A 24,284-nucleotide genomic window follows, 5' to 3' on the forward strand; every position below is an offset into this window, starting at 1 on the left:
CCAGACATTTCAAGTAACTTCCATAATATGAATTTGACCCTCACTACCCCAACAGAAATAATGTCCATCATAAAATCTTTAAAATCAAAAACATCTAGTGGGTATGATGAAATATCAACAAAGTTAATTAAAGAATGTGATTCTGAGCTAAGTAACATATTAAGCTATCTGTGTAACCAGTCATTTATCAGTGGAATATTTCCCGAATGGCTGAAATATGCTGAAGTTAAGCCACTGTTTAAGAAGGGAGATAAAGAAATAGCATCAAATTTCCGTCCAATTTCACTGTTGCCAGCATTCTCAAAAATTTTCGAAAAAGTAATGTACAGTCGTCTTTATAACCATCTTATCTCAAATAACATACTGTCAAAGTCACAATTTGGATTTCTAAAAGGTTCTGATATTGAGAAGGCTATCTACACTTACAGTGAAAATGTACTTAATTCATTAGACAAAAAATTGCAGGCAACTGGTATATTTTGTGATCTGTCAAAGGCATTTGACTGTGTAAATCACAATATCCTTTTAAGTAAACTAGAATATTATAGTGTAACAGGAAATGCTGCAAAATGGTTCAAATCTTATATCTCTGGCAGGAAACAAAGGGTGTTATTAGGAAAGAGACATGTATCAAGCTATCAGGCATCATCCAACTGGGAACTAATTACATGTGGGGTCCCACAAGGTTCCATTTTGGGGCCCTTACTTTTTCTTGTGTATATCAATGACCTTTCATCAGTAACATTACCAGATGCCAAGTTTGTTTTGTTTGCTGATGATACAAACATTGCAATAAATAGCAAATCAAGTGTAGTCTTAGAAAGATCAGCCAATAAAATATTTGTAGACATTAATCACTGGTTCCTAGCCAATTCTTTGTCACTAAACTTTGAAAAAACACACTACATGCAGTTCAGAACTTGTAAGGGGTGTCCCAAGAGTATATGTCTAACATATGATGACAAGAAGATAGAAGAAGTGGACGGTGTTAAATTCTTGGGATTACAGCTTGATAATAAATTCAACTGGGAGGAGCACACCACAGAACTGCTGAAGCGTCTTAACAAATCTCTGTTTGCAATGCGAATTTTGTCAGACATAGGGGATATAAAAATGAAAAAGCTGGCATACTATGCTTACTTTCATTCCATAATGTCATATGGGATTATTTTCTGGGGTAATTCATCAAGCCAAGCTAAAGTTTTCCGGGCACAAAAACGTGCAGTAAGAATTATATGTGGTGTGAACTCAAGAACATCCTGCAGAAGCCTGTTTAGGGAACTAGGGATACTAACTACAGCTTCCCAATATATTTATTCCTTAATGAAATTTGTCATTAAAAATATATCACTTTTTCAAACCAACAGCTCAATTCATGGAATCAATACTAGAAATAAGAATAATCTTCACAAGGATTTAAAGTCACTTAGTCTTGTACAAAAAGGTGTGCATTATTCAGGAACACACATTTTCAATAACTTGCCAGCAGCCATAAAAAGCTTAACAACCAATGAAATTCAGTTTAAGAGAAGCCTAAAGGATTTATTGGTGGCCAACTCCTTCTACTCCATTGATGAATTTCTGAGGAAAACCAACTGATTTGTATATAAGTACAACATAACTTCTGCACAATTTCAGTGCAGTAATGTGTTCACTGAAAATTTGTGTGTGTGTGTGTGTGTGTGTGTGTGTGTGTGTGTGTGTGTGTGTGTGTAAGTATAATCTAACTTCTGCACCATTTCAGTGCAGTAATGTGTTCATTGTAAATAAGTATTACAGTAGTTGTATTACATGTTTCTTACCTTATAAATAAATATAAAACTTTTTTATTTTAAATTCAGTGCAACAGTATTTGTAAAATGACTCTTAGTGTTCATTAAAAAATGACGATCATTCCACTTGGGACCTGTGGAATGGTACATTAGCTTATTTTGTTTTAGTTTAAATATTTGTCATGTATTGTTGTTTTTCTGACATGTTCCACATCCTGGAGGACCTCCTCACTACGGATCAATTGGAATGAAAGTAAATCTAATCTAATCTAATCCATAGCACAGGCTGTGTGGTACATTAAAATTCACTTCATAAAGTATTTCCTTATTTTCAGTGACTCAATGAGCTGCTTACAAGGTATACAGAAATTTATTGGTCGCTAAGCTCAAAGACCTACTGTTTGCCTTCCACAGCTCCAGAACCACTGGAATACTAATCTGTACCCCAAGCCACATGGGTATTCTGGGAAACGAACTTGCTGACAAGTTAGCTAAAGAAACGACAACAGAAGGCAAACTTGGACTCAAAGTACTGTGCAGATTGCAAATACGATATCAGATTTTAAACCTGGGATACAGAAAGGCAGGCTAGTACAACCCTAAACCAGCTGACAGCAATCAAGGGAACTGCTGGGGTGTGGCATACTTTGCTCCAAGCCTCTCTAAAAGTTGCTATCATACTTTACTGACTATGTACGAGCCACTCCAGACTTATCCATGACTTCATTTTACATCAACAGGACCCTCACCGATGCAGTTGTGGAAACCATCTCACTAGTGCCTACATTCTCTGAGTGTGCACTGCTGGCTGACCTGAGATGTGCCATTAGCCTCTCTACCACTCTACTCCAGACCCTAGCAGACATTTGGATTACAGCTAACAAAACCATATATTTCCTATGGGAAAGCAGACTTCATACTAAAATTTGATGCACCTCAACTTACAGTGTGAGGGGTGGAAGTGTGGCATGGACATCTCGGTTTGACGTGTGCCCAGTGGCCTGCAACTACGTTCTCCTCCTACTTTGTCACACATTTTTAAATTTTTGTGATTTTTATATATGTTTTTTATTTATGTAACAGTTTAAACAAACTAAATGACTATCTCTCTACAGTCTTCTTTTCCTCATTTTAGTTGTGCTGACTATAACTAGAGCCTGAATTCCCATGCAAATGTATGTAGTATGCATGTTTGCAAAGTTTGGTTCTGTTGCTTAAAATACTGTGTGTATTTAAAAGTCCAAATCTCATGATGATTTTCTCCGTACCACTGTAGGGTAAAAATAAAATCAGCAAAGTGTCAGAAAGCAAAGACTGGAACTGGAAAGACCGTAACCATGAGGCACTGATTGAAATATATAATTGCTTACAGTTACCACTGCAAAATCTTTGGGATCCAGCTGTCTGCGAAGAACCATTTTCAGAGTAAGACTTGCCCATAGTCAGTATAGAAATTATTAGAGGCTACAAATTTAGTAACATATAAAAAGGCATTTTAATTAATATGTAATTTTATTATTATTACAGTATTGTCGGAAATGCTTGTTTCAAATCACTAGAAGATCCAGGAGTTACACAAGTCAAGATGAAGCCAATGTGTGAGACTATTTTTCAAATTATTGGTACGTTGGTGAAAAAGCATGGATATGGTTTCAGTTGCATTGTGCGCATTGGCCAGGTGAGTGGAATACTTATTAACTATTGGATCTCAGTCCCAGTCAGTCTCTCTCTCTCTCTCTCTCTCTCTCTCTCTCTCTCTCTCTCTCTCTCTCCCGCGCCCCCCCCTCCACTCTCAAATATATAGTGGGTGGTTACCTCCTTCCAAAATAAACACAAAAAATTTCCTCTGTATTGTATACAGGAATACACAGAATAAAGATCATAGTTTTCTGAATGAAGATAAAGGAATTATGCCTGTAAGTTTGTGAAAATTGTCTAGTTTCCTCAAATTGTAGTATGTGGTCAGAATTAATGTACTGTCTCTAGGATTGGAAAAGGTGGTGATTAATATGGAAACAGTTGTTAGCCATGGTCCCCCTTTTTTTCCTCTTTTAAAATCTTGAATGATGTAAATTCTTTGAGGCAGTGCTAACTGCAATAGGCCATGGTGGGCTGGAAAAAAAAGACATTGTGTCCCATACCATCAGTTTGTCTATTACTGTTGCTGTTTGTGACTGTCATCAGCAGATTTAGATTGCAAAAATAATACTTAAATTGGAGCACTGCTGTTTATTACTGTAGTAGTTCACACACTCTTAATCTGTTGCTACTTCTTTGTGTCTCATGTAAGTTCTTTACCTGGTGTGATTTTGAAGCAGTTTCTTCTTTTAGCCGCAGGCAGCTCACAGAATAATTCCCAGTCGCTTGTAGGCATCTAAATCCTTGAAATAACTGTAAAATATTTTACTTCAAGGAAAATTTTTACATAACAACCAACTAGACATAATTCTCTTAAGATTTACTGAATAAGTGCAAAACAATTTATGATTATATTGGTGTGGTATCAAAGACACCTGTTTCTTGTGCTGAAAGTGCAACACTCAATTGTTTTTGAGGAAAAGTGCACCAAGAGATGGTGAGATGTAGTCATGCAGCAAGGAGATTGCAAAATGCCTGAAATTGAATTCAAACATCAGTAAAATGAGACTTGTGTAATCAACATTCATATAGGCACTTGTCATATTTATAAATGATTGGCATAATATCCTTAATATGCAGTTCGCCATTAAATTTTATACTTAATATTATTCTTCTCATAAAGCCAGAAAGTTAGTATTGTGATATAAATGTTGCACAAAGCATGTATATTGGGCCTAGAAGCCACACTTGGAATGTTTGATGAAATATTTATGAAGAGTTGTATATTATTTCTGTGATACATACTGTTTCATTAAAAGTCTCACCTCCTGTGCCATACGAACAGCTGCAATGTATCCTGGAGATAATATTTGACTCTTAGGGGAAGAGAAAACTCGGCCTACAGGCCACAAGTGGCCCATCGGGACCATCCAACCACCGCGTCATTCACAGTGGAGGATGCGGATAGGAGGGATGTGTGGTCAGCATACCGCACTGCCGGCCGTTACGATGGTATTCTTGACCGAAGCCGCTACTTTTCGGTCGAGTAGCTCCTCAATTGGCATCACGAGGCTGAGTGCACCCCGAAAAATGGCAACAGCACATTGCGGCCTGGATGGTGACCCATCCAAGTGCCGGCCACGCCCGACAGCGCTTAACTTCGGTGATCTCACAGTAACCGGTGTATCCACTGCGCCAAGGCCGTTGCCTAGGGGAAGAGAAATTGTAAAGAAAGGTAGATTGGAAAATTAACACAGATTCATTTTCTGACAGAAAATTTTTAACACATTGAGACAAAAATGATTGATAATTGCACAGGTCTTTTTACAGAAAGCTTAATGTAGCTTCGTATTTTGAGAAATGAAGGGAAAATCCTACCAACAATTTGAGCTTATGTTTGATGAACCTTATTGCAAAATGAAAAATACAGGCTGAGTGCACTCAGCCTCATGATGCCAGTGTAAGAGAGATAAGGAATTAGTAGTAGTGAACCCAAGGTCTAGAAAGTAAGCAACAACTGGGAGTGTAGTGTGCTCTGATCCCATGCCACTCAACACTGCATCTGATGAATGACTGAAGATGACACGGCAATCAGTTGACTGTCATGTGGTCTTCAGCGTCTGATGCTTCTTTTTCTTAGTCTTCTTCTTTGCCTCCTCCTCTCTCTCTCTCTCTCTCTCTCTCTCTCTCTCTCTCTCTCTCTCTCTCTCTCTCTCTCTCTCTCACACACACACACACACTGTTTACAGAAAAGAAAGAAGAAAAGTTTTCAAAAAGCAATCCATCTCTGCCACTCACCCCCTTGCAGGTTCGGGGGTTAGAATAGGCCCGCAGTATTCCTGCCTGTCATAAGAGGCGACTAAAAGGGGTCTCAAATGTTTCGGTCTATATGTGATGGTCCCCTCTCGGATTTGACCCCCATATTTCCAAATTCTTCCAAAGAGAGAGCCAATTGGGGAAGGGCGCCTTACATGGTGCATTGTGCCCATCACGCATTGAGACCTTTAGCCAGCTTTCTCATCGCCGCATTGCCGTTCCACTCATTCTCCATTTCTTGGGCGAGGATACATTTCTTGGTGCGATATCCACCATGCACTGTGCAGTGTTGTTTTTTTGTGGAGACAACAACCATGGACTTCCTTGCACCTAATATCCAGTATGGTGGCTAGTCCGTTGTGGTGGAGCCACCATGTACCCGTTGGTTGTAGCCCCCTGACAACACAGGGATCACTGCTGATGCCTGCGCCATTAACTCCCCACGTATGCCAAGGAGTAGATGCCTATCTCCCTGTGGAATCGGCACTCCCGGCAATGGCCATCCTGCCAGGTGGCCCTTGCTGAGGCTGAGTGGCACCTGTGGGGAGGGCTCTTGGTCGAAGTGGGTGGCACCAGGGCAGATGACCCACAATGAAGCGTGGTACATTATCTCTTGCTGGTGGCCAGCCGCCAGTAGTCTCTAAGCGTTCTCGGGCTCAATTCAATGCTCAGAAATATGATCCCAAATCGTTCCACCCCTGGCCACACCGTGGAAGGAGCCCCAGTTCCTAGTTTGTACGAGGGCTGATGGGGAGTCTTTCATGTCAACAAAGCCTCAGTTCATCGTAGAACATTTAGAGGTCAAGTTTGGGAAGGTGGAGGGCTTGTCCAAAATGCGCCCTGGGTCAATATTGATAAAAACGGCATCCCTTGCCCAGTCATGAAGGTTACTTGCTTGTGACAAGTTTGGGGACGTTTCAGTTACCATCACACCCCATAAGAGTTTAAATATGGTCCAGGGTATTATTTTCCATAGGGACCTCCTTTTGCAGTCTTACGACGAGCTGCGCGCCAGTTTAGAGCGTCAAGGTGTTCGTTTCATCCGGCGCGTTCATTGGGATCCGATGGATAATCAGATTGCTACCAGTGCCTTCATCTTGGCCTTCAAGGGTGATACATTACCGGAGAAGGTCAAGGTGAAGGTTTACTGCTGCAATGTCAAGCCCTATATCCCTCCCCCATGTGGTGCTTTAAGTGCTGGAAGTTCAGCCATATGTCTTTCTGCTGTACTTCCAGCCTCACATATTGAGATTGCGGACGCCCATCACGTCCCACTACTCCATGTGCCCCGCCTCCCATCGGTGTCAACTGCGGAGAGGATCATTCACCTTGCTCGCCAGACTGCAGGATCTTACAGAAAGAGTGGAAAATCATGGAATATAAGACCCTGGACTGACTGACCTATCTGAGGCTAAGAGGAAATATGAACGACTTTGTCCTGTGTGCATGACTTCTTCATATGCTGCCGCTACGACAACCGTGATAGCCCCATCAGTTCAGCGACTTCCAGTCGGCTCACCAAGCCGTACAACTCCACATGCCCCCTTGCCCAGGGGGGGCACTACCCACTCAGTTGCTCCTGCGCCACCTACCTCAGGAGCAACACCCCCCTACCCATCGGGGACGTCTGTCCCCGCTTCTAAGCCGGAGGAGCAGCCAGCTTCTTTGACTCCTCTTGCTCGCAAGGGGTCCCTTGGGTCCCTCCCTTCCCAGGGTTCCACAAGTGGGAAGGATGACGCCCGACAGTGGCATAAGTGCCCACAAGCAGCTGGTTGTAGGGCTTCGCGATCCTCCTCCGACCTGGAGACTGAATTGGTGAAGCCGTCCCAGCCAGTGAAACACAAGGAGCAGGGAGAAAAGCCCAAGAAGACCACCTCTAAGACGAAGGAACTTGCGGTGGCACCCACCCCACCGCATCCTACTGCGTCTGAGGGCGAGGTAGAGATTCTGGTGTCCGCTGAGGTCGTATATCTCGCCGGACTCTGACACAATGGATATCATTTGCATAGGTACTCAATCAGTGGCAGCAGCTGACCCAGTGGTGTAATCTGCCTCCTTGGTCCCTTCATGCCTTTCTTGGCCGTGGACAATGTCATCCTCCAGTGGAACTGCAGTGGTTTTTTCCACCATCTTGCTGAGCTCTGACAACTTCTCAGCCATCACCCTTTCCTCTGCGTTGCTCTTCAGGAAACTTGGTTTCTGTCGATGCTAACCCCTGCCCTCCATGGCTATTGGGGTTATTATAGTAACCAGGCAGCTTATGAGAGGGTATCGGAGAGTATCTTATGGTGTCTGCATCTGAGTCCTTCATTCCCTTTACAGCAAGTCTGTCCCTGTACAAACTCCTTTAGAGGTTGTCACTGTTCGGGTGTGGACGCCTCAGGCTGTTACTGTCTGCAGTCTCTATCTTCCACGGGATGGTGATGTCCCGCAGCATGTCCTGGCTGCGCTGCTAGCCCAATTGCCGCCACTTTTCCTGTTACTGGGTGACTTCAACGCCAATAACCCTCTGTGGGGTGGATCAGTGGCAACAGGCTGAGGCAGCATCATTGAGCAAGCATTGGCACAGCTCGACCTTTCTCTTTTAAATAATGGTGCCTTCACACATTTCAGTGTGGCGCACAGCACGTACTCACCCATCGACCTTTCGATCTGCAGCCCTAGCCTGTTACCATCTGTCCAATGGAGTGTGCATGACGACTTGTGCGGCAGTGACCACTTTCCGATCTTTCTGTCACTACCACAGTGTCACTCTTCTGAGCGCCCCTGCAGATGGGCTATGAATAAGGCTGACTGGGACTTGTTCACCCCCATTGCCTCTTTCCAATGATACCATTGATGCGGTGGTTCACTCGGTCACCACCGGCATCGTTACTGCCGCAGAGTCTGCCATTCCCTGTTCTTCTGTCCCCCTGCGGGTCCGGGGGTACGAATAGGCCCGCGGTATTCCTGCCTGTCGTAAGAGGCGACTAAAAGGAGTCTCAAACGTTTCGGCCTTCTGTGATGGTCCCCTGTCGGATTTGACCTCCATCTCTCAAAATTTTTCTGAAGAGCGAGCCGATTGGGGAAGGGCGCCTTACTTGGTGCATTGTGTCCATCTTGCGTTGAGAACTTTCGCCAGCTTATCCGTCGTTGCGTTGCAGTCCTGCCCACTCTACATCTCTTGGGCTTCGATACGCTCCTGCGTGCACTTTCTGCCAAGCAATGTGTGGGGCCACTTTCTGCACTGACAGCGACCGTGGACCACATGTCACCTAACATCCAGCACGGTAGCCAGTCCCTTGTGGTGGGGCCGCCATGTACCCTGTTGGTTGTAGCCCCCTGACAACACAGGGATCACTCTACTGATGCCTGCGCCGTTAACTCCCCACGTATGCCAAGGAGTAGATGCATATCCTCCTGGGGTATCGGGACTCCCGGCAACGGCCATCCTGCCAGGTGGCCTTTGCTGTGGCTGGGTGGCACCCGTGGGGAGGGCCCTTGGTTGGATTAGGTGGCATCAGGGCGGATGACCCGCAATGAAGCGTGGTACATCATCTATCGCTGGCGGCCAGCCGCCAGCAGTCTCTAAGCGTTCTCGGGCTCAATTTAATGCTCAGAAGTACGATCCGAAAACATTCCCCTCTCTGGCCACGCCGTGGGAGGAGTGTATGTCTCAGGATGGAGGTAACAGTTATTCGCCCAGATTCTTAGTTTGCACAAGAGCTAATGGGGAGTGTTTTCTATCCACAAAGACTCAGTTCTTCGTCAAGCATTTAGAGGACAAGTTTGGGGAGGTGGAGGGCTTGTCCAAAATGCGCTCTGGGTCAGTACTGATACAAACGGATCCTCCGCCCAGTCACGCAGGTTACTTGCTTGTGACAAGTTGGGGGATGTTAACGTTACCATTACACCACATAAGAGTTTAAATATGGTCCAGGGTGTTATTTTCCATAGGGACCTACTTTTGCAGTCTGATGACGAGCTGCGCGCCAACTTAGAGTGTAGAGGTGTTCATTTCGTCCGGCGCATTCATCGGGGTCCGAAGGACAATCAGGTTGCTACCGGTGCCTTCATCTTGGCCTTCGAGGGTGATACATTACCAGAGAAGGTCAAGGTGATGGTCTACCGTTGTGACATCAAGCCCTATATCCCTCCCCCGATGCGGTGCTTTAAGTGCTGGAAGTTCGGCCATATGTCTTCCCGCTGCACTTCCAGCCTCACATGTCGAGATTGCGGATGCGCATCACATCCCAATACTCCATGTGCCCCGCCTCCCATCTGTGTCAACTGCAGAGAGCATCATTCACCTTGCTCGCCTGACTGCAAAGTCTTTCAGAAAGAGCGCAAAATCATGGAATATAAGACCCTGGACCAGCTGAACTATACTGAGGCCAAAAGGAAATATGACAGACTCCATCCTGTGTGAATGACATCTTCTTACGCAGCTGCTACAACAACTGTGCTAGCCCCATCAGTTTCGAGACTCCAGCCAGCTCGATGAGCGGTACGACTCCTCCTGCCCCCTTGCCCGTGGGGGGGCTCTACCCAACCGGTTGCTCCTGCACCACCTACCCCAGGAGCAACATCCTCCCACCCATCGGGGACGTCCGTCCCCGCTTCTCAGCCGGAGAAGCGTCTAACTTCTTCGGCTACTCTCACCCGTAAGGGTTCCCTTGGGTCCCTCCCTTCCCAGGCTTCCACCAGCGGGAAGGATGACAGCCGACAGTGGCATAAGTCCCCACCAGCAGCCAGGCGTAGGGCTTCACGATCCTCCTCTGTCCCGGAGACTGAATCGGTGAAGCCTTCCCAGCCGGTGAAACCCAAGGTTCAGCGAGAGAAGTCAAAGAGAAAGACCTCTAAGGCCGAAGAACTTGCGGTGGCACCAACCCCACCGCACCCTTCGAGCTCTGCGTCTGAGTTTGAGGTCGAGATTCTGGCATCCGCTGAGGACCTTGATCTCGCCGGTCCCTCAGACGCCATGGATGTCACTCGCATGGGTACTGAATCGGTGGCAGTGAGTGAACAAGCGGCGTAAACTGCCTTCCCAGTCCCTTCACGCCTTTCTCAGCCATGGATAATATCATCCTCCAGTGGAACTGCAGCGGTTTTTTCCTCTATCTAGCTGAGCTCCGACAACTTATCAGCCTTCACCCTTTCTTCTGCATTGCTCTTCAGGAAACTTGGTTTCCACCAATGCGAACCACCACCCTCCGTGGCTATCGGGGTTATTATAAGAACCGGGCAGCTTATGAAAGGGTGTCTGGTGGCGTCTGCCTCTATGTCCTTCACACTCTGCACAGCGAGTCTGTCCCTCTCCAAACACATTTAGAGGCTGTCGCTGTTCGGGTGTGGACGCCACAGGCTGTTACCATCTACAGTCTTTACCTTCCACCGGATGGTGATGTCTCGCAGCATGTCCTGGCTGCACTGATAGCCCAATTGCCGCCACCTTTCTTGCTACTGGGCGACTTCAATGCCCATAACCCTCTGTGGGGTGGGTCAGTGGCAACAAGTCGAGGCGCCACCGTTGAGCATTTATTGTCGCAGCTCGATCTCTCAATTTTAAATGATGGTGCCTTCACACACTTCAGTGTGGCGCATGGCACATACTCCGCCATTGACCTTTCGATCTGTAGCCCTAGCCTCTTACCGTCTGTACACTGGAGTGTGCATGACGACCTGTGTGGTAGTGACCACTTTCCGATCTTTCTGTCTCTACCACAGCGTCACTCTTTTGGGCGCCCTAGCAGATGGGCTATGAATAAGGCTGACTGGGACTTGTTCTCCTCCACTGCCGCTATTGAGCCTCTCTCTAATGATGACATTGATGCGGTGGTTCAATCGGTCACCACAGGCATCGTTATAGCTGCCGAATCTGCCATTCTCCGTTCCTCTGGGTCCCCTCGGCGGCGGACTGTGCCTTGGTGGTCGCCTGAGATCGCTGCAGTGATTAAATCGCCGGTGGGCGCTACAGCGTCACAAGCGCCATCCCTGCATTGAACACCTCATCACCTTCAAACGGCTGCGTGCGCGGGCCCGCCGCCTTATCCGCCAAAGCAAGCAGGAGTGCTGGGAGCGGTATGTGTCCACCATTGGCCTCCATGTCTCTCCATCGCAGGTCTGGGCCAAGATCCGACGCCTCTATGGCTATCGGACCCCTGTCAGCGTCCCTGCGCTTTCGCTGAATGGAGCAGTTTGTACAGACTCCGACGAAATTGCCAACAGCTTGGCAGAGCATTTTGCTCTTAGTTCCGCTTCTTCCAATTACCCACTGGCCTTCCGTTCCATTAAAGAGCGGATGGAATGTCGGAGTCTTTCGTTTCGCACCCACCACCCAGAATCTTACAATGTTCCATTCAGTGAGTGGGAATTTCGCAGTGCCGTAGCCACTTGCCCTGATACTGCTCCTGGGCCAGATGGCATCCACTGTCAGATGCTGAAACACCTTTCAGTGGCCTGCCAGCGATGCCTCCTCGACCTTTACAACCGTCTTTGGGTCGAGGGGGAGTTTCCGTCGCAATGGCGGGAAAGCATTGTCATCCCTGTTTTGAAACCTGGAAAGAACCCTCTGGAGGTGGACAGCTACCATCCCATTAGCCGCACCAACGTTCTTTGCAAGTTGCTTGAACGGATGGTAGCTGGCACTTGAATTGGGTATTGGAGTCTCGGGGCCTTCTGGCTCCCATCTCAGGGTGGGTTCCGTAAAGGCCGCTGTGCCATCTGGTGAGCCTGGAGTCGGCTATCCGTACTGCCTTTGCCCGCCGTCAGCACCTGGTCGCTGTCTTTTTCGACATGCGGAAGGCGTACGATACGACATGGCATCATCACATCCTTTCTACGCTTCATGGATGGGGTCTTCGGGGTCCTCTGCCGATTTTTATCCGCAATTTTCTGTCGTATCGTACCTTCTGCGTGCAAGTCGCGGCCTCATATAGTTCGTCCCACGTCCAGGAGAACGGTGTGCACAGGGTTCTGTTTTAAGTGTCTGCCTGTTTTTAATAGCCATTAACGGGGCTCGCTGCGGCGGTGGGAAATTTGATGCCCGGCTGACTTGGCTGCCTCACATTCGGCAGCTTAAACAGGCGTGTTGGTGGCATCTGAATGCTCTGAGATGCTTGAGCGACACCCGCTGGGGCGCCGACCGATCTACCCTGTTACGGCTCTACCAGGCGTTAATCCAGTCTCGTCTGGATTATGGGAGCCTGGCTTATGGCTCCGCTTCCCCATCTGCGTTGCGGGTGCTGGACCCAATACTACACAGTGGGATACGACTTGCCACTGGTGCCTTCCGCACCAGCCCTGTGGACGGCATACTTGTGGAGGCAGGTGTCATTCCATTGCGGTTCAGGCCGCTTATGCTGCCCATGTTTTTAGCTTGCCCGGGCATCCAAACTATCGTCTCCTGTTCCCACGATTGGTCGTCCATCTGCCAGAACGTCGGCCCCGGTCAGGTTGTACGATCGCGGTCCGCGTCGGAGAGCTTCTCTCCGGGCTTGGGGCTTTACCTCTTCCGCCTCATTTCCGGGCACCTCTGGGTACACCCCCATGGCGTGTGCCTCGCCCTCGCCTTCAGCTGGAATTGGCACAGGGCCCGAAGGACTCAGTCCCTCCGGAGGCCTTCCACCGCCGCTTTCTTTCCCTCCTTGCAATGTCTCAGGGCTCTGGCATTGCGTACACTGACGGCTCAATGGTTGCTGGTCGTGTCGGTTATGCGTTTACTCTAGGGGACCATTCCGAACAATGTTCATTGCCGGCTGGCTGCAGCATTTACACTGCTGAGCTGGTCGCCATCTTTCATACCCTAGAGTATATCCGCTCCTGCTCAGGTGAGTCCTTCGTGATCTGTAGCGATTCCCTGAGCGGTTTACGAGCTCTCGACCAGTGTTTCCCTCGTTCTCGTCTGGTGATGGCTATCCAGAGTCCATGTATACTCTTGACCGTTGCGGCCGCTCTGTGGTCTTTGTTTGGACCCCAGTCCATGTTGGGATACCCGGCAATGAAAATGTTGACCGCCTGGCGAAAGAGGCCACCAGTCAACCACCTCTGGAGATTGGCCTCCCGGCGACTGATTTGCGGGCACTATTACGCCGCAAAATTCTCGATTTATGGGACGCTGAATGGCGCAACCTGCCCGTACCAAACAAACTTCGTTGTATCAAGGCGACAACGACTGTGTGGCGGTCGTCCATTCGGGTCTCCTGCCAGGAGTCTGTTGTCCTCTGCCGGCTGCGCATTGGGCACACTCGGCTGACACACGGCCACTTATTGCGCCGTGAGGACCCACCTCTGTGTCGCTTCGGCTCCGTTTTATCTGTGGTGCACATTTTATTGGAGTGTCCGCTTTTAGCTGTGCTCAGGCAGACGTTCGCACTGCCTGACACGCTCCCTGCCCTTTTATCTGATGACCCTGCTATGGCTGGCTTAGTTTTACGTTTTATTCGGGCAGGGGGTTTTTATCATTTAATCTGAGTGTTTGTGTTTTATTTTATTGTTTTGTGTTGATTCTGGCCTATGGCCTACGGTTTTAAACTCAGTTTTTAATGTGTTCTCGGTGGCTGGCTTTTCCTTTTATTGTTCCTATGGTCGGCCGACCACCTTCACACTCTGTGTGATTTTAGTTCGTTTTGCCTGGTCTTTATCTACGTTTCTCTTGTTCTGTGTCGTCTGTGCTCTATTATGTTAATCGTTTTTATTCTCTGTGGGTGTTTTTAGGATTTGGAAAAAGGGACCGATGACCGTAGCAGTCTGGTCCCTTTAATCCCAACGAACCTTCCCTGTTCTTCTGGATCCCCTCAGTGGAGGACTGTGACTTGGTGGTCGCATGAGATCTCTGAGGCGATTAAAGATCGCAAGTGGGCACTCCAGCATCATAAGCGGCATCCCCCATTGGAACACCTAATCGCCTTTAAATGGCTCTGTGCCCGAGCCCACCGCCTCATTTGCTAACGCAAGCAAGAAGGCTGGTAAAGGTATGTCTCCACTATTGGCCTCCGAACCTCTCCATCGCAGGTTTGGGCCAATATTAGGCGACTCTATGGCTATCAGACCCCCATCAGCGTACCTGCGCTTCCACTGAATGGAGCAGTCTGTACTGACTCCATCACAATTGCAACTCGCTTGGCAGAGTATTTTGCTCAGAGTTCCGCTTCTGCGAATTACCCACTGGCCTTCCGCTCCCTGAAAGAGCGGTTGGAACGTCGGAGCCTTTCATTTCACATACAATGCTCCATTCAGTGAGTGGGAATTTCAAAGTGCCCTAGCCGCTTGCCCTGATGCAGGTCCTGGGCCAGATCGTGTCCGCTGTCAGATGCTCAAATGCCTCTCGGTGGAGACTGCCAGCGACGCCTCCTAGACCTTTCTAACAGTATCTGGGTTGAGGGTGAGCTCCTGTCGCAATGGCGGGAAGCGTCGTAATCCCCATGTTGAAACCTGGCAAGAACCCACTGGAGGTGGACAGCTACCACCCCATTAGCCTCACCAATGTTCCTTGCAAGTTGTTCCAATGCATGGTGAGCCGGAGGTTGAGTTGGCTACTTGAGCCGCGGGGCCTTCTGGCTCCATCTCAGGGTGGGTTCCGTAAGGGCTGCTCTGCCACCAATAATCTGGTGTGCCTGGAGTCGGCCATCCGTATAGCCTTTGCCTGCCGTCAGCATCTGGTCACCGTCTTTTTTGTCATGCGGAAGGCGTTCAATACAACATGGCAACATCACATCCTCTCTACGCTTCATGGTTGGGGTCTTCGGGGTCCGCTCCCGATTTTCATACAAAATTTTCTGTCACTTTGTTCCTTCCGTGTGCAAGTTGTGACCTCCCATAGTTCCTCCCGAGTTCCGGAGAATGAGGTATTGCAAGGATCTGACTTAAGTGTCTGCCTCTTTTTGATTGCAATTAATGGACTCACTGCGGCAGTGGGAATGTCTGTCTCATCTTCCTTTGTATGCTGCCAACTTCTGCCGATACTATAGCTCCACTGGCATTGCAGCTGCTGAACAGCAGATGCAGGGCACTATCCAGAAGGCGCAGTCTTGGGCTGTTGTGTGTGGCTTCCAGTATTCGGCTGCCAAGACCTGCGTTATGCATTTCTGCCGGCGACGCATTGTTCACCCTGAGCCATGGCTTTATCTTGACTGCGAACCTCTTGCTGTGGTGGAGATGCATCGGTTTTTGGGATTGGTTTTTGATACCTGGTTGACTTGGCTGCCTCATATTCGGCAGCTTAAACAAATGTGCTGGCGGCATCTTAATGCTCTTCGTTGCTGGGGTGCTGATTGGTCTACCCTTCTACGGCTGTACCGGGCGTTAATTCAGTCCCGTCTAGATTATGAGAGCCTGGCTTATGGTTCGACATCCCCTTCCGCATTGCGGTTGCTGGACCCCATCCTTCACAGCAGGATCCGACTCGCCACTGGAGCTTTCCATAAAAGCTCTGGCAACAGCATACTTGTGGAGGCAGGTGTCCGTCCATTGCGGTTCTGGTGCCATCAATCACTGGCCGTTTATGCTACACGTGTTTGAAGCTCGCCCGAGCATACCAATTATCGTCTCCTGTTCCCTCATTCGGTCGTCCATCTTCCGGAACGGCAGCTTCGGTCAGGGTGTACAATTGTGGTTCGCGTCAGAGCTCTTCTATCTGTTCTTGAGGTTTTCAGTTTTCCACCTCTTTTCCTGGCCCCTCTGCTTATACCCCTGTGGTGTGTGCCCACTCGTGCCTTTGGCTCGATTTTGCACAGGGCCCGAAGGACTCAGTCCCTCCTGAGGCCCTCCGCAGCTGCTTTCTTTCAATCCTTGCCGCATTTCAAGGCTGACGGTTCGATGGGTGCTGGTTGTGTCAGTTATGCTCTTATTCTAGGTGATCATTATGAACAACACTCATTGCCGGCTGGCTGCAGTGTTTTTATTGCCGAGCTGGTTGCCATCTCTCGCACCCTAGAGTATATCCGCTCCTGCTCAGGTGAGTCCTTCGTTTTCTGTAGTGACTTCCTGAGCGGTTTACGAGCTATCAACCTGTGTTTCCCTCGCTCTCGTCTGCTGATGGCTATCCAGGAGTCACTCCGTACTCTTGCCCGTTGCGGCCACTCTGTGGTCTCTGTGTGGACCCCGGGTCATGTAGACATTCTGGGAAATGAACGTGTTGACACACGGGCCAAAACAGGCTGTCGGTGCACCAGCCTTGGAGATTGGCCTTCCGGAGAGTGACCTCAGGTCAGTTTTGTGGCAGAAGGTACTTCGCACCTGGGGTGAAGATTGGCGCGTCCTGCCTTCACCCAACGAACTTCGGGCCATCAAGGAGGCTACCGGTGCGTGGCGCTCCTCCTTGCAGGTCTCTCGCAAGGACTCTGTTGTCCTCTGCCGGCTGAAAATTTGCCACACCTGGATAACGCACAGCTATGTATTGCGCCGCGAAGACCCACCTTCATGTCGCTGTGGGTCAGCTTTGACTGTGGTCCACATCTTGTTGGACTGCCCGCTTTTAACTCCGTTGAAGCAGACGTTTGCACTGCCTGATACACTTCCTGCAGTTTTATCAGACAACGTTGCAATGGAAGATTTAGTTTTGAGTTTTATTCGTGCAAGGATTTTTATCACTTGATCTAAGTGTTTCTCCTTTTTTGTGTTGAGTCTGGTCTTTGGCCTACGACGTTAGACTGGGATTTTTAGTGCGTTTCTTGGTGTTTGGCCCTTTTTTTTTTTTGTGGTCGGCCAACCACTGTCTCATTCCGTGCGATTTTAATTCCTTTTGTCTGGTCTCTGTCTGTGTCTTTCTTGTCCTGTGTCGTCTCTTGTTATCTCCATTGTTTGTTTTTATTTATATTGGTGGTTTCAAGTTCATGGAAAAAGGGACCGATGGCCCTAATTTTCTGGTCCCTTCAATCCCACAAACCAACAATCTGCCACTCGTGATCTTAAGCAGCAGAGATACATTGTGTCTTCTTTAATTATTAATCTGTGACTACTACGGATTGTTGGCATCCCACCTTAAAAAAAAAAGTTTGAGGCATACAAAAGTTGGTTTACATTATGTAAGTCATGGCCTTTGACACTGAACGTTAAATCTTCTAGAGTGTTACGGTGTGTCATAGTCCTCTAGTATTTCTTCTTGCACAATCAACCCCTGTGATGGGATTATCAGTTAACCAGGAACACTAGAAGATCCCAGCAAAGGAATCGAAACATCGATTGTGTAAGAAGAAATTCAAAAGGAACACGATTTAGCCTAACAGCCTATAAGGTCTTAATTTTCAGTAGTGTATATTGTTGTAGGACAGTTATAAAACAACCTAAAGTGTCAGCTTAGATGTATAATATAAGAAAAGCAAGGTGTAGGTTTCCAAGTAAATGAAGTCAGTTCTTTTAAGTACAACAATCACTGTAATTGTTAACATGTAAGTGGTAGTACATTATACAGAAAGCAATCAGAAAATAAGTTACATTGGGGGGGGGGGGGGATATTGGTCTAAGGATAGTGTCTTTGACTATTAATCCCAAGTTCTTGGATCCCAGTTTCAGTCCCAACCGCTGCTTAGGCACTGAATAAAAATTATCAGCTATGGGGGTTGAAGACTTTCGGTGTGGGAAGTTGTCCACATTCTGCCAGTTGCCATGTCAGTAGTCAATGGAAGAGTGGATAGAGATTCAGGATACCCTCTTGCTCTTCCAATGTGAAACTGCCTCTAAAGTCAGAAGAATCAGTAATGATCAAAGGTAAGATGGTGAAAAAATGAATGGAAAGTGCTGTGTTAAAGACATCTAATACACATCAACAGGGAATGTTTTCTGTAGTTGGCAAAAGATTCTGAAATAGTCCCACCATTCAGGTATTCAGGAGAAAGGATTGCCAAAGGGAAGATGACAAATAGAAAAAGTTTGAAAATTCACATAAAGGGTAACATTTTATGAGTTGGAAACTGAAATGTCAGAAGTCCAAATGTGGTAGGGAAGCTCCTCTCATCTGACATTTGGGACAGTCTTGTAGGAAATAACTGCTATTCCCAATGCTTATTTATAGCTCAGAAAAAAGCTTTAAGGCTGATCTGCAAGGTCTCAGCTAGAATTCATTGTAGATATTTATTTATTAGGTTCAGCATTATGACCTTGCCATATATATACATATTCCAGTGTCTGTTATACATTAAGAAAAGCTTCTCTTGTTTCACTTTAAAATATGATGGGCCTAGCTATAATAAACAATGTTATAATGGCATAACAAAGACTTCGGTTTTTGTACTGTGACTGGACATCTTTATATCCAGATTTGTTAGGTTATTTGATAAGCTACCACACTGAGTCGAGTCTAAAGCTGGAAGAATTATGTGAATGTAATGTTTAATAATAGTTTAATTATATTTAGGTTTATAGTCTATTTTGTCTGTATATTTACTGAATGTGCTTATGCAAACTTCACACTCACGTAAATGTTGTGGTTTGGGGTCATAAAATCAGTTCAGTTGAACAGAATCTGAAAATGGGAGTGCAAAAGCTGAAATTAAATGTAATGTGGATCAGTTAAGTGAAATGTAAAGAACATGAAGTTATCAGAGAAGATTGAATATAAGTTTGTTCTTTTGTAGTGTTCTGTATGTCCAATCGAGGAGATCCTTCAGAAATATGAAGTAGACCAGTGTATACATTAACAAAAGACAAGCAGATTGTAGAAACTATGTGTACACTGCTTTAACAGTGAATTTCCACTGTATTGCTTAATGCTATTTGTGCTTATGCCATATAAATTTAACTCAGTGAATTAGAAATAAATGTGCTACATTGAAAAAAGTTTGTCTCCTCTTGTCCCTTTTTCCTCAGTGGGCAGATGGTAAATTTGAAAGCAAAAGGTGAAGGAAAATATTATATTTAGAAAAATTTATTTTTAACATATTCAGAGTAATCAAAATTACAAGCTGTTATATTGACAAAGTATCGACCTAAAAATGTAACATTATACGTATTCTAAGCTTATCTGCATTTTGATAATACAAAGAGAAATAAAATTAAGAAATAGAAATGGTTTACAGTAATTTGTGGTCCTTTGCTAGCATTTTGCTAATACAAAGAAAAGTTAAATATGGAATTAGAAATGGTATAATTAATTTAACAGCATTTTCTTTTCGATGTTTTTTGCTTACTAACCCTGATATGTGGCACCTCTATTTTTAATCATCATCATCATAATAGCAAAGCTGTGAAATTTCTGTCTTCATTGACACAAATATTTGGCAGTCTCTTCTGAATATGATGCAATTGCTGAGGTTGTGGTTATGTTGGGACCTGATAACACAGTTTCCTCCCTCACCCCTGAATATATACCGAATTTCATACCGTATTTACTCGAATCTAAGCCGCACCTGAAAAATGAGAATTGAAATCAAGGAAAAAAAATTTTCCCGAATCTAAGCCGCACATGAAATTTGAGACTCGAAATTCAAGGGGAGAGAGAAGTTTTAGGCCGCACCACCAAATCGAAACAAAGTTGGTCCATTGTAATATGAGACACAATTTAGGTGGAATGAATGTCGATACAGCTACAGTAGGTTCGAGTCGTAAGCTTAGCAATTAAAGCTTTACTAGGTAGCCATTGCTATGCGCCACACGCTCCGTCCGTATTTATACAGGTACCTTTCCTTTTTCACGTACTCCGTCTGGTTTGAATTGATTGCTTATTTTGCTTTGATCCGGTAAGTGCCGATCTCTTTGTTATAGGTGTTTACGTCACTCTAAGCTGAAAATGCATTACTGTACTGTGTCATGAATTGTTTGTCATGTTCTGATAATGAGTGTTTACGGCCTGTCCCCGCTCGCGGCATGTCTTGCTTTTGTGTGTGCTACCGCCGCTTACAATAAAAAAAAAAGAGGAATCGTCTCATGAGCAAAACAATGGCAAGAGACTGCTATTTGTTGTTACTTACACTGCTGCTTTCTTTGATAATGGTCAACAAGAACCAAATAATAGACGGCTTATTATAGAAGACGTTCTGAACGAGAGTTTAGCGAAAATTTTTCTCGGTTTGAAAATCTTTGCAGGCGCTTCTTTAGTACATTACATTCTGCACAGAAATTAAGAGTCATCTTTGATTTAAAAATCTAGTCGATTGCTGCTTCATTTCTGACTGTATCACTATTAGGCATAAGAATATAAACATGACATGATATGTATATTCTTCTGCGTTTGCTGCTGTCTCACCCTAGTTTCGTAGTTTATTAGGCAGACAGGATTTAAATGAGATAGCAGCAAACACGAAAGAATACATGGCAAAATTTTTATATTCGTATTATTCTTATGGCGAAGAGAATACTGCATATAATTCACAATTCATAAAAGTTCCTATTTGCAACCATCTCTTCTCACAAGTAGGAAAAAATTCAGAACGTAGAGTTGGCCATATTGACAAACATCCCAAACAGTCTTGCCACTCGGATTTTCGTAGTACATTGAAATGCTGCTACATTCGAAGATAAACAATACGGAATTTGTATTTACTTCGTTGGATAGTGTATAAAATGCAGTGGTGGAAACTCGGGGCGGAGAAGAAATGTCGTCTTCCACCTTCTCTCTCTCTCTTTTTACTGACGCGGAGGTTTTGGCGCCAGTATTTATCTTTGTGCCTGCAAAGCATGCCTGTGCAGCGCTACATATATTCGACGGCGGAAGTTAGTTGTGGCGGCACCTACCAACATTTTTCAGAACTTCCGCTTACTTTGCACTCGATTCTAAGCCGCAGGTGGTTTTTTGGATTACAAAAACCGGAAAAAAAGTGCGGCTTTGATTAGAGTAAATACGGTATCTTATACCGGCATGAGAATATTACAGTGTCTCTCGCCTCCAAACATATCGTCTGACTGTTGCTCTCTCATTGGCTTCATAAAACCAACTGCTGACACATCCCCTTTTGTGCGGGTCATACATCATGGTGAGTGTCAACAACATTGCTGCATGTAACACATGAGAGCACCACTGGCCCCTGTCTAGACTTTACCATCTCTTGCAGCAATGAATGCTGTTGTTAACTATTTGTCCAATTTTATTTAGTCAGCTCAATTCCAACTGCAAAGGAATTCAGACAGACTGCAGTTTAAATGTGGTAGATGTTCATAAAAAAGCCAAAGTATGGGGCACAGATTCTTTGGTTGGTAACACAATGTAATTTGCTGCCCACTTACTACTCACCTACCCACACTCGTTCTAAATTTTCAGCCAAGCTGGCGACACTGTTCCCGTCCAATCCTTGCTTAGTGCTATGCTTGAGCAACTGTGAAACATGAATTGCAGTATCTTGTAGGATGTAAGTCATATGTAACAGCAGTAACTATACGTAAACAAAGGATCGGAATCACAATTCAGTCCAACTTTCATTCATCCTGTGATCTACTGAAGTCTGTTGGTACTGTCTCCATGACGAATCTTGCCTGTCTAATTTACTTTGTTTGTTAAACATTTCATTCTGGACTAATTTTCCTTTTTGTTTAATTTGAGTGTGACCACCAAGTTCTAAACTGATTAAAAGCTGGTTGCATTTTACCTGGTATTCCAATACATGAACAGTGACCAAATTTCCCATTTGCAACCCACTTAGTAAATCAATATGTTCTCTCATAACCTAATGAAATAGGAGTATGGGTTCAGAATTAAATAATGTTTTCTGAAGAACAACATTTTTGCTTTTGAATTTTAATTTAAAAAAACAACATTAATGTTTGTATATGGTATCCATACCTGTATAAGAACTTTTATTGCAAACCTGTTCAAATATAACAAGAGTTCGCAAGGTGATAGAATCTAATGCTATTTCCTTCTGTTACACAAAACTGTCAAATTTTTAGCAGAGCAGGGACTAGTTCATAGTTTCTCACATACCTTGCACTATCACTGCACTATTCAAATGGTTCAAGTAGTATCAGTACTGTAATGAGCATTTCAGTGTTCTGGGAAATCTTGAGCTTGATCGAATGAGAGTATCATTTGCCCATCCCTGCCCTTCTGAATGCTTCAAAATAAACCTGCTCTTGTCCTCAATAGCCAAAGCTTCATCTTTAAGTGTAAGATGACTCGTATATACTCCATTAAACAATGTTACAAATTTTGACCTCAGCAGCAGTGGTTTAGTCTGTGAATATAAGATGGCTGTGTAGTTTTCAAATGAGAATTTGAGAAGAAACTTTGTCTTATGATTGGGTAAATATGGCAGTCACATTCTCACATTAATATAGATGCAAACTATAGTATGTATTTGGGGAGGAGGGGGGAGACAGATTCAGAAGCAACAGCTAAATATTTGTGGCAATCAAAATTATAAATATTATTGGTGCCCAGTTGCAGCAATTTCTTCTGTGCTATTAATATTATGATTAAAAACAGTGATACCACAGTCAATGGGCTGAAATAGCAAGCAAACAAAGTGAAGATAAAAATTAATGTAAATCATTTCTTTTTGTTTATTTTATTTCTCCTTATATTATCAGAATGTAGGCAATCCATCAATTGCATAAGTTAAGAACAAGTATAGTGTCAACTTTTTTAAGTGAATACTTTGTCAATAAAATGGTTTGTAATTTTTACTAACCAAAATATGTCAAAAAAGGGTAACCATGGTATTTCGTAATTTATATATACTACCCATTCACCAGTGAAATTAGAAAACCTTCTACAGTCTTACATAGTAAAAGAATGAACTCCTTTTCCCATATTTGGAAGAAATTCTTCAGTTTTCTACCTATTATGATTTCTGACTTTTTAAATTTTATGTAAATATGACTGGTGAATATGAAATCATAGGGATCTGGGCTCACATAATATTAATCTGCTCATGGGGGTGTCCTTCAGGGCCAATGGATGACTGTTTTTTAAGATTATTTCGGATGTAGATTCCCTGTAGTTTTCGTAAAACACTTGAGGCAAATGCCGATATAGTACCTTTGAGAAAATCACTACCAGTTTCTATCCCTGTGTTTGCTGAGGCAAAATGTAGTTGTGTATGGAGGATCAGACCATGGTTTTTTTATTAATGTGCATGAAGGATGAGTTTTGTTTCAGTTCCTTGCTAAGTTCTTAATTACACTGCTCTAGCTCTATTTCAGATGTGGGTACTACATTGCTATTTGTGCAACTCACATCCCTGATCAAAATCAAATTGTGCCTTCCATTTCAGCTTTCCAATGTACTTCATAGAATTCTAGGGTTGGGGAATGGGTAGTGACAGTTAAATTCCATTTCAGATATAATAATATTTCTCTCCTTCCTTCTTACTTACTGTGCAGATTCAACTATCTGTTTCATAATTACAGCAATTTTAATGTTCCATATCATTACTGGTTTTACACTGTTATTCACTTTCTTTCCGTTCTGTGACATTCATCTCCATATATTCTACAGCCAGTGTCCATAATGTGTTTGTCAGATCAATGAGCTTTGTTTCCCATTCAAGATGTTTTTCAGTGGGAAACTCAAGGGCTCTCATTTTTCTTGTTTCTTCCCTTGTAAGCAGAAGACTTTGTTGATACAGGTTTATTATTATTTTATCGCAATATTGACCAACTAGGATCATGTAACATTTTCAGTTCCTCTCTTTGCCAGTTAATCCTTCAACTTCTCTTCATAGTGTTTTAGTTTTGTTGTACAGATATGCACATCTTGGTGTAGGTATTTTT

The 24,284-nt window shown here is 44.9% G+C and overlaps 1 protein-coding gene across 1 annotated transcript in view; it reads left to right on the top strand.

The window, feature by feature from the left end:
* Window positions 1-24,284, top strand: part of LOC124796583 (condensin complex subunit 1) — a 193,304-nt gene that overhangs the window by 23,438 nt on the left and 145,582 nt on the right. Inside the window, exons 4-5 of the mRNA XM_047260708.1 lie at window positions 3,049-3,197; window positions 3,300-3,450. Coding sequence (XP_047116664.1) covers window positions 3,049-3,197; window positions 3,300-3,450 — 300 coding nt within the window. The remainder of the gene's footprint in view (window positions 1-3,048; window positions 3,198-3,299; window positions 3,451-24,284) is intronic.

This window comes from Schistocerca piceifrons, chromosome 1 (assembly GCF_021461385.2).
Source record: "Schistocerca piceifrons isolate TAMUIC-IGC-003096 chromosome 1, iqSchPice1.1, whole genome shotgun sequence".
In the NCBI taxonomy this organism is placed as follows: Eukaryota; Metazoa; Arthropoda; class Insecta; order Orthoptera; family Acrididae; genus Schistocerca; species Schistocerca piceifrons.